The sequence below is a fragment of the Magnolia sinica genome, chromosome 9 (assembly GCF_029962835.1).
Source record: "Magnolia sinica isolate HGM2019 chromosome 9, MsV1, whole genome shotgun sequence".
NCBI classification, from domain to species: domain Eukaryota; kingdom Viridiplantae; phylum Streptophyta; class Magnoliopsida; order Magnoliales; family Magnoliaceae; genus Magnolia; species Magnolia sinica.
Window position 1 is genome coordinate 70259438 of NC_080581.1, and position 13815 is coordinate 70273252.

At 37.4% G+C, this 13815-nt stretch overlaps 1 protein-coding gene across 6 annotated transcripts in view; it reads right to left on the reverse strand.

The window, feature by feature from the left end:
• Positions 1-3271: 3271 nt before the first annotated feature.
• Positions 3272-13815, reverse strand: part of LOC131255619 (plant cysteine oxidase 3) — a 40154-nt gene continuing 29610 nt past the window's right edge. For 2 of the 6 annotated variants that reach the window (XM_058256373.1, XM_058256377.1), the window contains one exon: positions 3272-3554. Coding sequence is in view for 4 of the 6 variants with exons in the window: in XM_058256377.1 (XP_058112360.1) it covers positions 3546-3554 (9 nt within the window). In the remaining 2 variants the exon portion in view is untranslated. Of the gene's footprint in view, positions 3555-4268; positions 4511-5350; positions 5480-13815 lie in introns of those variants that run through there. The other 4 variants (XM_058256372.1, XM_058256371.1, XM_058256375.1 and 1 more) reach the window with 3 other exon arrangements.

Here is a 13815-nt window from a genome sequence, read left to right on the forward strand (position 1 = left end):
GATATCCAATCATTATTGTTTTCCTGTGGTATGGTCCACCTAAGGCTTATATCCCTCTTATTTTTAGGATAAAGCCCTAAAATGATCTTTAAAAATGGATGAAACCCATACATCATGGTAGGGCCCATAGAGCACCCACCATCAGCCACGGGGCTGATGTCAGGGGGAGTAGCCAATCCGTTTCCCATTAAAATGGTGCCAACCTGACTACCTAATCCGTGTCCTCTCACCACGGAAAAATTGTCAATCTAGATGGTCACAGTTATCCACATGAGTAGACTGGTGGCCCATGCCCAAATGAGAGCACGTGCCAACACAGAATGATAGTATGAGATGTGGTCCATTCATACCACGTTGTGTGGATTATGTCATGCCCCCACGTGTGGAATTGCTTCTCTCGTCAGATATGAAAAATAAAATAAAATAAAATTAGATGGTTGAGAAAACAATGACCAACCCACCATATTCACTTATTCAACATATGTGAGTAACCTACCTACCGGATCGTATGCCTGTCAACAGGTCAGGTTCAGGCGGTGGGGCACCGTGTCTAGCCTCCTACTGACAATTTCCATTATGATAGGCAAAAGAGGGAAGAGAATGAGGGGCACCCCATCCTCACTATTTTCTTTATTGTAGCCCAATCAAGTCCCCAGTCCATATTTAGGCTAACATCATTAAATGTGCTTATGAATATATAAAGTGAATGTCATATACTTATCATGGTGACTAGTGAGCCATAGATCCTATCTTGACTCCCTGATTAAACACTTTTTGCATTTACATAAGGAAGAGGTGAAGTTGGATCAGCTTACACACTTTTTTTTTTAATGAAAGTAAGCAGGTGGAATTTATAATGTCCTTTGCTGTAAAATCTTAATCATTTCATGCCAAGTAGCTACATTTTTATGATGAATTTATCCTCTCCTAACTGGAAGCGGATTGGCTGGTGTACCTCACATCAGCTATATAGCTGCTATCAGCTATGTCAGCAAGCTCTGTGGGTCTGATCATAAGGTGTGTGTTATATCCAAACCGTCCATCCATTTGGCGAGCTCGTCTTAAGGCTTGAGATGAAAAATAAGACAGATCTAACTATCAAGTGGGCCACACTGAAAAAAGCAGTGGGGGGATTGAACGTCTACCATTGAAACCCTTTTTGGGGTCAATGAAGTTTTGGATAAATATGAAATTTGTTTTTCCTCTTCATTCTGGTCTTTTTGACCTAATGAACAGATTGGATGGAAAATAAACATTATGGTGGGCCCTGAGAATTTTTTAACAGTGAAAATCATTATCTCCGCTGATAGTTGTGGTGTGGTGCAGATGATCTTTGGATATGATTCATTTTTTTGCATAATGCTCTAAAATGATCTCTAAAAATAGATTAATAGTTGTAACTTTAATCTCCTTTGAACCGTTCGTACAACTTAGAGCTCGAGGAGCGTCAGTGCTCGTCTTTGCACGATACGTACCCACAGCAGCTATATAGCTGGTGTGTGGTACACCAGCCAATCCACTTCCCTCCTAACTAATGTTGTGAGGACTAACTGCAAGGGCAAAAATGCCCAAAGCTATGGCTTATCATATATTGTAGAAATAGTTAAGTATAAACATTTAGTATTAATTGTAATTAATACTTACAATCCCCGTGCGTCTCCTCGTGAAAGAGGGTACACCCAGTTAATTATAATTAATATTTGCAATTATCATGGTATATATAGTATCTAGTATTATATATAATATAAATCACTGATTGTTTCTAATATTAGTCGGATGCTCGTAGGTACCTGAAACCTGATTTCTAAACTGGTATAATGCAGTGTACCTAAATTCAACCGTTTTATAAAATGGGTCAACGAATCAAACCTAGTCTTGCTTATATACGATTAGATCCCTCAGGAACATCATGTTGGAGTTGTGCCATGAAAAACCAATGTGAGCCCAATTCACTAACAATGCAGATGTGAGAGTGATGATCCCAATCGTAAATCATGATGACTAAGTGTCATAGCCTGTGGGTGATCTTGGTTCTATCTCTACTTGATTCCATTTTTAATTCCCCTTTTCTTCTTGCTGTGACAAATTACCATGCCTTAATTAATATGTGGTCACCTTAAACACATGTGAACATGGGTCACGTAGAGTGATTCCTCTATATGTACTTAAGAACTCGGGATTGGAGAAAACAGTCAACCAAAAGAGAGTTGTGATTCATGGATCTTAGTACCCTCTTATACCATGGCCATCACAGGTTTTGGGACAACCATGTGATCATCACATTGAATGGTCATCCCATATAAAAGGATTGACTTGGGTCAGGATGGAAAATCTCCACCATTAAGGGCCGACTTGGTATCGGTATGCCTTCGCCTACCTCACATAGTAGTGTAAGTGTGCCACAGATATAAGATCTTGCCTGACCTTTAAGTACTAGCACTGGTGGGATTGACATCTAGTCACTAGTCTTGAGGCCCATTAGTCTAGGCTATGGTTAAACTTGCTTATACATGAGAAGTTGATTAATCCTTAAACCTAAAGACATGTGAGGAACATGATCCTAGATGTATGGCTTTCTTACTTTGTGAGGCTACCGTGTGGCCAGTAGAAACGAGTGTGGCTAGCTACATCAAGATTTGTTGATTCTTACATGAACCAATAAGGGATCCATTAGTTTTTTAAGGACATATTTATGACAAAATCTAATAGATCAGAGACTTATCAAGTTTTTTTTTTTTGTTGGAGCCAACACTTAAAAAGGTTTTAAATGGCTTTACGATGATTTCCAATCATTAAAGTTTTGTTTTAATCAGTAAATTGTTCTAATTGCACTTGATGATAACTCGAGGATGTAGAGATGATCGTGCATCATTCGACCAGCATGGAATATAGTTCTTTAATAGGTGACCATGACAGTGAAGGAATTAAATAATAAGTACAAACATGAATAGGATGGTTTATAGGCTTCCATTTACCAAATGAGGTTAAGAAACACCATTTGGGGATGACATTTCCATTTTTTTAAAAGTTTCTTATAAACATGGTTACCATTTTCTCCCAATTTCCCAGAAATGACCTCTTGACTTCTCCTCTCCCATCTTTCTTAGAAACATCCCAACTTGAAACGCAACGCTTGACACTCGAGCACAAAAAATTAATTTGTACAGGGCATATATTAACTCAAATAAAACTAGATCATGTAGCCCACAGCCTCCGAGTCATAATCCCAATGTCAGATTGACTGAACGATCCTAACCTCTGATTCCTGGTCGATTGTGGAAATAGACCATAATTTTTTATTTTTTTATTTTTTCAATTTGAACTGTCCAATACCACCAATCCAATATCAAATAATCGAATAAGCATAATCTTTTGTTCATGAGACATCTACATTGGGTATCATAACTTGGATGGTTTAGTGTAGCTACTACTTACATGCCATGTATGCGATTTTAAGGTAACTTCTAAGTGCCTGCAGATCATCCATCACTCTACCAGAGTATCCAATTGGTTCCTTCCAATCGATTCCACATCTTGGTTTTGCCCTAGAGAGCCTGTGTATGGTATACAAGTTATCTGATTAGGTTAATCCTACCTAATACTTTGCAAAACAAGGACAATCAAGAGGAACACATGATAGAAGATGATGTCACTGTGGTTGCGGTTGCCATGGCTGCAGCTGCTTCAATGATTGTGGCATGCTACTATCATACTTACGTAGTGAAAGAAACTACACAATCATGTCTTTTGTAGACACTAACGAAGAATATATTAGATGGTATATTCAACACGAATGACACAAATGGTCTAAAATCAAATGAGGATGTGTAAAGACACATTCTTTCGTTTGTGTAATCAGCTAGAATCTAAAATTTTACTACAAGATACAAGGAGGATAATTCCGGAAGAATAAATAGTAATGTTCTTACATATGTTGTGCCACAACGCCAGAAACTGAGTAATCGGGTACTTTAAGGGCTGTTTGTACACACTCGCACAAAAGGGGGTTTCTACATAAGGGGGTTGCAAGCCTGCCATTTTAGTTGACTTGACAAAAACCAATCTGATTGGTTTTCATCGAGTCAGCATTTCAGTGTCTATTTTGTCGAGTGGATACTGAAATGATGGTTTGCAAAGTGCATCTAAACGCACATTGAAAAACCCCAATTTGGCACAAAAGGGGGTTTTCGCCTGAAACGCACCTTTCGAGAGTGCATCCAAACAGGCCCTTAATGTTGAGGTGAAGCAGCCAGTCGGAAATTCACTCAAAACATTAAAGCAGTGGTAGCTTTCTTTATATTCAGATCTTGTGAAACCTTCCAATCCAAGAACACCCTAAAACATAACTAGTAATCTGAGTTGTAGTCCTTATTTTCAAGTACTGGAATAAACGATCTCTACATGGTATGCTTGTAAAGTGGTACTTGTTAGTACGTGCCGCTAATTGCCTACGACTTTACATAGGTTTGCATTGGCGCCATAGTTGGAACCCACATCCCAGCACTGATCCCTGCACACATGCATGGAAATTTCATGATAAAAAGGCAATATATCACAAAATGTCATGGTTGCATGCTCCTACAACTCGAGGATTCAATCCATCCTTGCAGATGGGGAAGGTTCGGCTTCTGACACGTGAGTATTGCAGCACTTGGTAGGGAAGATATGCTTATATATATGTGTGTGTGTGTGTGTGTGTGTGTGTGTGTGTGTTGGGGGGAAGCCTTCCTTGGGCAATGCAGACAAACTTTCCTTTGGAGTGTTAAAGGAGCAAACAGTGTTTCAAATAGCGCCCGTAGTGTACGCTACGTAGCGTAGCGTGACCGTAGCGCTACGTAGCATCCCAAATAGCTACAGGGGTCGTAGCGTACGCTATAGCTACGTAGCGCATAGCGTCCGTAGCATAAGCTACAATGTATTTTTTTTACTATTTTATTTTTTATTATCATTTTCACGTTTTCTTTGTTTCTAATGTTGAGGAATGTGACACTTGTATCATACTTGATACTTTTAACCTATGGGATTTTTATTTCTTTTCATAATTGTGACTTGTGGTTTCAATTAGACATTATTAATTAAAGTGGTTTGCTTACAAAGTTGTTGATGTGATAATTATTTGATTTGGCTTATATATGTGGATTGGCTTTTGATAAATGATAACTAATAACTTTTTTGGACATGCTTATAATATGAATCATCTTTTAGGCATTTTTATATTTTTCTTTTCCTCTTTTTTTTCAATATGTATTATATTTGTCCTATTTTTAAATTAAAAAATAGAAGTATCGTGTAGCTTACGCTACATGCTACGTATTTACGCTACACGCTATAGAGGGCTGAGCGCTACACATCACGTTACCGCTATTTAAAACACTGGGTGCAAATTCCCATCCTACAGACAACCATCATATAAATAAAAATCCAAGATAGTCTTAGCTTGTTGTGTATGGGTAGCTTTGTATGGGAGCAGGGGAAGTGACTAGATATTGAAGCAGAGGAAGACGTCAGAGATGAAAGAAATGAGAAAGCCAATATCAATAATACAATACGCTTGCAATTGCTAGGAACATGCGGGCAAAGAGAGAGGGATGAGTGGACAACCAAGAGAAGAAATAGCTACAAGGATTTACCATCTCTCTGGTAACTATAATTTAAGAAATCTTATTATTGATTGTGAATCTTATTGTAAACATATGGATGTTATTATATACACCTATCAATCTTTTGGTAGATTTGTTTACTTTTGTTTGTGGACTTTTGTGGTTTATTTTGGGTTTTCACATGAGCATGATAGACATCTATAAGAACTTATTTATGCATTTCCAACAGAAGAATGTATTTTGACTTAGGAATAGAGTATAAGCAAGCTAAGAACAAATTTTTTTAATGTAAAATACTTTCGAAATGGAAGCATGATGCGAAGCTGCAACATATTTGAGTGTGGGAGCATGGAAGTGTAGGTTTTAAAGTATTAGCAGGTATAGAACAAGCCAAGCAAGAGCATGAGTCCAGGGTGCAATTTGAAGCTGGATTATTAGAATGATTTTGCAACTAAGAACTCTTATTAGTGCAAGTCCAGTTGAGCAATAAAGAAGATAAAAGATTTAAAATGGAGGTATATGTAACATATTGAATGAGTTCAGGGCAAGGACTATTCTTGATTAATAAGTAGATGGTGTAAAAAATAAAAATAAAAATTATAAAACAAATTAAAAACATTAAGGAATCACTATTGTGTGGGAGACATAAGCAAGGAGTGAATTTGATGGGATAGATAAAGAAACTAAGAGATCTACAATTCCTGATGAAGTTTGGAACGAATACATAAAGGTATACTGGTAGTTAATAATTTTGTTGATGCAATAAAATTATTTATACACAAATATTAGACTTGTAAACAGGCAAATATTAACATTTTTCTCACTAAAGAGCCATCCTCTTGACAAGCTCTTCAGAAACTAGCCAATTGAAAAAATATGAGTGGTATATGATCTTTGGCACAATCAAGCAAATGTGGGCTCCTCATGTGAAAGGAGGGAGCAAAATACAAAAACAATTCCTACATTGATGGATGGGAATGCCTTCGAACAGTCATTCCATGTTTTGGAGCCTTAGGTCCTGTTTGGAAATGGTGAAAAGGGTTTTCACTGAGAGAAATGAAAAGGGTTTTCCCTGATGGGACGGTTTCACCTATTTGGGAATGCAAACCACCAAGTAAATGCGTTTCCCTTTCCACCCGTAAAAAGGAAAACGCTTGCATACCTCAATTAGGTATCTACCATGGTTTCCTCCTCCAACGTGGGGAAAATGACTTAACATGCATAAAACCCACCCCATCCATCAGGTAAACTGCCCTCTGTTCGGCCTTGAACCCAAAAATCAGGCTGATTCAACATCAGGTGGGTCATTATACCTCAAAACTCTTAATTCACATGGTATGGCCTTCCTGAGTTTTGAAATATGTGATTTTTGGTAAATTCTTTCATCATGACGAGACACGTCAAATGAATGGATTGGATGGCGTATAAGCATGATTGGTTCGGAGTACCATAGCATGGGTACATATATATAAACATGATTGTTGTGGAGCACCAAAATAATTTTGGTTGGATTTCTACATTTTTACATGCCAATCCAAACAGTTGAAATGGAATCTGGAAGGGAAATGAAAGGGAAGTAGTTTTACCTTGTCAATCCATAATCTTATTTTTACCTTCTCTCCCCATTTATGCCTCTTGAATTTACCCTATCCAAACAGGCCCTTATGAGAATATTGGCTTTGATAAAACCTATTCCGATTCGCAGCCTGATACTTTGCATTATCCTTTCTTGACCGTATGCACCAGAGGACGATCCTAGAGGATGAGAAACAAGGTATTCCGTATCGGTAATGGTGGCCGTAACGTTCACCACCATTACCGATATGGGTATCGGCCGTAACGGACGATACGGGGGCGTAACAACTGTTACGACCCCCATAACAATTGAAAATTTTCTTTTGCCCTAAAATTTTTGAAAAAATATCTAGAAAATTCAGAATAATGTAAATATTCCAAATATATATTTATTTTTTGTTTTGAACATGTTCATGGTAGTGTAACGGTCCACTCTTTGGTGAAAGTTCTAAAAATTTTGAAAAAATATCTAGAAAATTCAGAATAATGTAAATATTCCAATATATATTTATTTTTTGTTTTGAACATGTTTATGGTAGTGCAACGGTCCACTCTTTGGTGAGAGTGTTGTATCGGGTTGTCCAGTGAATTTGTGAATATGATTATATGTCTCTAACGTTTACACATTACAATCAAGCACTAGAACTAGAAATCAGAAAAAGGCATAAATACTACTTTTCAATTTTATTTTTTATTTTTAAAAAAAATGGCCCTGTGAGCTTCTATTCACTCAAATTAGTTCAATCTACGGTTTTAATATTAAAAACTATAATAAGAGTGGTCGAAATCTATTGTAAAATGACCTAGGAGAGTTTTTGGACTGAGAAAGGTGAAAAAATGAGGAGAAAAATTAACTTCAATAGGAAAAAAGTGGCAATTTTCCGACCGTTATAGGAGTAACGGTCGTTATGCCCCATCACAACCTTTATAGCCACTGTAATGGCTGATACGGTCCTAAAAAACCAATTTCCTTGTTTCACCCCGTATCGTGTGACAATCATGGCCGTTACCTATATGTATCGGTCTTTACGCGTGTATCATGACGGATACAGAACACCGTGATGAGAACTCCCTTGAGTGCACAAGAATGTAGTAGAGAAGAAGAACAAAAATAGTAGGAATAGTGAGCCATTTGGACACACTCTCCTTGTAACTAGAGGATGTGGCCAAAGCAATAGCTAGAAATCGACGGGTGAATATTTCAATGAACGACACAATGGACAAGATTGAGAAGCCTCCCAGTTGTGGTTCCTAAAAATTGGCATGGGTGCAAAGTGTCGAAGTGTTGTAAAGTGTCTAGCATGGCAAACTCCAAAAATCTTGGAACGGGGTCATTTTCTTACAAAAAATAAATAATATTTTAATTAGACAAATAAAGTAAAAAAGAAAATCTAAAAAGTTTAAAGAAACAAAGGAAAATGGAAAAGCATATCAACATAGTTATAAAAAAAATCCACTTAGTATTATCTTTCAAAAAAAAAACACCAAAGCTATTAATCTAAAGAAATTAATTATTGATTGACAAAACATCAAGAATCACACATAATTATTATAATAATAGTGGTTTGTATGAACATCACTTGCTCTCTTAAAGAATTAGCGATGCGCAACAAAAAACAACAATGCTTGTGATTTTTTGTTATATTGCTCATAGTATCTAAGTGAGAAGGGAAAATTGTTGGACAATATGTTTGGAGGATACCTCACTTGAACTGTCCAACACATGGCAGTTTCCAGTGACATCACCAAGACACTTTCTCCATATATGTTTTGAAGTGCCATATAACGTCCAAGAGTGTCCAAGTGTCAAAAAGTAGAAGTGCCCAAGTAACAATGGTTCCAAGCTTCACTAACGCAGAAAAAATCAAAGCAAACTTGACCGTAATTCGAGAACAATTCTTTGAAGAAGATGTTTACAACCTGTGCAGAACACAAACAACATGATTGCTTGAACTTACTGGAAGCATAAGTTATGGTGCCTACTAGTTTTTATACATTTGTTTTGGTCTTGTTGGGACTTTATCAAGATGATAGCTTTGATATATCATACTTAGAAGCAGTGTTCAAAATATCGGTATTGTGTTACGTATAGCACCCTTGGGATAAGGATACGTATCAGTTATCGCATGGGATGTATCGGTTGTATCGCTTAATGTATCGCTGTTGTTGGAAACATTGGAAATTGGTCGAATTTTTCAATGAAATTTCAGTGATTATTAAAAAAGACATCAATACACACTTACAAATCAAAAAATTACAAAAAACAAGTGCACATAATAAGTTTTCTTTGTATGAGGTCCTAATCTATGCTTTGTCTAATTGAATTGATGCAAGTATATTCAATGTCTATTCATATAATTTATAAATGTAAGAAGACATGTGGAAACACAAGCAATACATTCAAAAGCAAAAGAAGAATTACTAGATTAGGTTACATACATGTTTGATTTTGATTTTTTTCCAATTTTCCACAACTCAGTCCTCCAAATCTCGAAATCGAAGCTCCCAATCCATAATTTTTCATCCAAAACATGAAAAATCGTGGATTTGTAGCAATTTAAAACTGATTTAACATGATTTACAGAAGAAGGGATCGAAAAATAAAATAAAATAAAATTTGCTCACCGGATCAGACATGTGGGATGTATCCCACTACTTGTGCATTTCGTATCACACAAATGGGATACAAGATATATCGTGGGATATATCGGCCGATATCGTCGATATTTAAAACACTGCTTATAAGTAGAGTTGTACACGAACCGAGTTAGCTCGATTAACTCGCTCGACTCAACTAGGAAAAGCTCGACTCGGCTCGAAACTGGATTCGAGTCAAGTCGAGCTGATTTTTTGAGCTCGAAAAAATTTCGAGCCAAGTCTGAGCTAGACCGAACTTGACTCGACTCGGCTCAGAACTTGACTTGATCTTGACTCGGTTCGAATTGATTCAACTCGGATCGAGTTCACTTAGTATAAATATTTTGTATTTATTTATATACTTAAATAAATTATATATTATATATATTAAAAACTATAAAACCTAAACTCGAACTCAGGTCATAGGCTCGAACTCGAACTCGAACTCGGCTTGAAAGATTGAGCTCAAGCTCGGCTCGAGCTGCTAACCGAACCAAGCCGAGCTGCCCAATCAGGCTCAAAGACCGAACCGAGCTGAGTTCGAGCTGGGGTAGCCTGTTGGCAAAGCCGAGCCGAGCTGGGCCAAGCTCGACTCAGTTCGGCTTGTGTAAAGCTTTACTTAATAAGGAGATGTTAGTATTTGTAGATGATACTTTTGATAGATGGTACTTTGGAGAATGTATTTTGGTGAGTGATAACTTAATATAGTTTTAAGTGGTCTTTTATAAACCTTTCTGAGTATAGCTAAAATGAGGACGTTGAGATGGGTGAATGGCAAGATGAGGAAAGATAGAATTAGAGACGAATGCTCTGGAGGAAACTTAGGAGTAGCTCCAATAGGCAAGAAGATGAGGGAAAATATATTTAGATGGTTTGGACACTTGTAACCGAGACCAAGAACTACACTTATGAGCGACTAGTGAGTTGGTTCAAGTTGAAAGCTCTGAAAGGGTAAGGGTAAAGACCCAAAAGGACATGAGTGGAGGTAGTACAAAAGACTTGAAGACTTGTGGTTTGACTAAGGTTATGGTCCTTGATAAAGTGGAAGGTGAACAAGGATTCATGCATTTAACCCCAATTAGTGGGGACAAGGCTTAGATGATGATGCTGGTTTTATTAACTTTCTCTTTTCGAGAACCAATCACCTACAGGCAACTGTACCGCTAATAATGGTACATGGCATTTCCAACAATGAAAAAATCAGGGGAAAGGGGAAGATTAAAAAAATATATATTGTTGTTGTTGTGGTGGTGGCGGTGGCGGCGGCTGAAAACGTAATCTATCGCTATTAATGGTACACGTGCCTGTAGGTGATAAGTTCTCTTTCTTTTTTAATGCTATGCAATCTAACAGCTTAAATCCAAATAGGGAGGCCCATATGATTCACAAATAGGTGAGAAAAGACATCATACATACACAACTCATCTTAAAACAGGCACAACATGTTTAGAACCAAAATAGGTAATATGTATCATTATGTGATCATGCTATATCCAATATCCAATTAGCTGGGCCACATCATTTGAGAAAAGTGATTTATCTATACAGGTTATCTGAAAGTCATGTGGGACCTGCTGGTTTGGAATTTAAATGGGTAATGTGTGTGATTATACAAGCAGGTTACATCCATGTGAACAGGTTATACCATATGATTCTATGAACAGATTAACTAAATCATGGGTTGATCAATTGACAGGCCCACCATGTCCAGTCGGCCAAAAATTAGGCCAGTTGGCCGTCATGTGTATGGCACATGAAGAAACAAAAATTATAGCTTAAAAGGTTGACTAACAAATAGGCCCTAACATGGATACAGAGGTTGAAATTCTCCATGAGAAATGCCATGTTTCTCTTTTAAAAAAGCACATGAAGTTGGCATATCTACAACCTACATGCCAAGCGGCACGCTTGAGATGGGCCACATATCAAGATGAGCCAAATGGTAATGTAAGATTATGCAAATGGGCCTTGAATCAGAATTGCTATTTAGGCCAATATATACCAAGTAAATTAATTCCATGAAAATATGTTAGCCAAACAAGAGAAATGGAAATTAAGACCAATTTGCAGGAAACTTTTCTGTCAAAACAAATGGTAAAAATATCATTTCCTTCCACCCCATTTCTTGGAAATATCATTTCTAGGAAAACATTGTTTCCTCTTTTTATATTCTACGAATCCAAACAGGCCCTTAAGGAGCTGTAATGGCTAGAGAGATGGCAATGAAGAAAAAAATTAAGTTTGTTTAAGTTGGATGATCACCCACCCAAGATATCGATTTCTTCTTTCCTTTATTTATTCATTTTTTTCCCCTTTTCTCCATTTTAACACCCTTATGTTATGGGTTTCTGAGAGGGCCATAACAAATTGGAATCAGAGCCATGGTTGATGAGATGCGCTTCAGAAATTAGAGATGGAGATGAGGCTGTTGCAGGAAGCTGTGGAGAACATGAGCAAGTCACAATGGAATAGCTTGCAACAATGGCAACTCATGTCTGTCAACAAGGAAAAGTTGGATTGATTGTTGAATGAAGGGAATCCGGTCCATGATATGGAACATCTCTTCTCAATGTTCATAGAATCAGTGTTCGAAATATCGGTATCGCACAATGTATCGCACCCTTGGGATACAGATACGTATCGGTTATCGCACGGGATATATCGTTTGTATCGCATAGTTTATCACACTTTTTGGAAAACATGGGGAAACATTAGCAAAATGGTTGAATTTTTTTATGAAACTTTGGGGATTATTTAAAAAGACCTTAATGCACACTTTTAAATCATAAAATATCAAAAAAAAAGTGCACATAATAAATTTCCTTTGTATAAGGTACCAAGTTATGCGTTATCTTATTAAACTAAGGTAAATATATTTAAATATGAGGCATCCCATTTATAAATCCAAAGCTGCTAATTTTAAGGGTTTATACCAAATTTGAAGTAAATCCAAAGCTCAAGTGGACCATTACACAGGAAACAGTGTGGAATAATGATTTCCACCGTTGAAACCTTCCTAGGGTCCAAAGTAATTTATATTTGTCATCCAACCTGTTCATAAGATGACAAAGACATGGATGAAGAGAAATGACAAACATCAGCTTGATCCAAAACTTCTTTGGCCTCCAAAAAATTTTCAATGGTAGAGGTTCAATCAAAATGTTTCCTGTGGTGTGGTCCAGTTGAGATTTTAATTTGCTTCATTTTTGGTATCTAGCCATAAAATTATCTTTTAACATGGATTAGCGGAGTGGATAAAATAAAAAAATAACAGTGGACCCCACACAATTTACTCAGTACACTAGGGGTACTGAGTTACTCAGTACGCAATCCGCTTCCGTAGTACACGTTGTACAAACAGTTCAAAGCAGATCAGAGTTACATGGCCCCACCAATAATGTATTTATTATATCCACACCGTTCATCCATTTGGAGAGATCATTTTAGATCACGAATCCAAAATTGAGTGACATCCAACCCTCAATTGGACCACACCACAAATAGCAGTGAGGACAATGATTCTCACCGTTATAACATTCGTAGGGTCCACCATAACGTTTGTTTTCCATCCAATCTGTTCATGAGGTCACAAAGCCCTTGATGAATAGGAAAAACAAATATCATACGATCCAAAACTTTTGCGACCCCCAAAAGGGTTTCAATGGTGGACGTTCAATATCCCGCTGCTTTTTTACAGTGTGGTCCACTTGATCTTTGGATCTGTCTTATTTTTCGGATAAAGCCTTACGAGGAGCTCGCCAAATGGACGAACGGTTTGGATATAATATATACCTCATGATGGGACCCAAATAATTTGGTGACGTCAACACGTCACCGACGTGCGATGCACCACCCATCCGCTTCTTCTGCATAAGGGCTCGGGGCCCTTTTTTTTCGAAGCAGAGAGGGTTCCAGACGCCGGAACCCTAAAATCTCTCCCAAATCCCGACTATTTCAACAATTTCGGCGGATTTCGCGGCCAAACCTCTCCAAATCAGAGGCT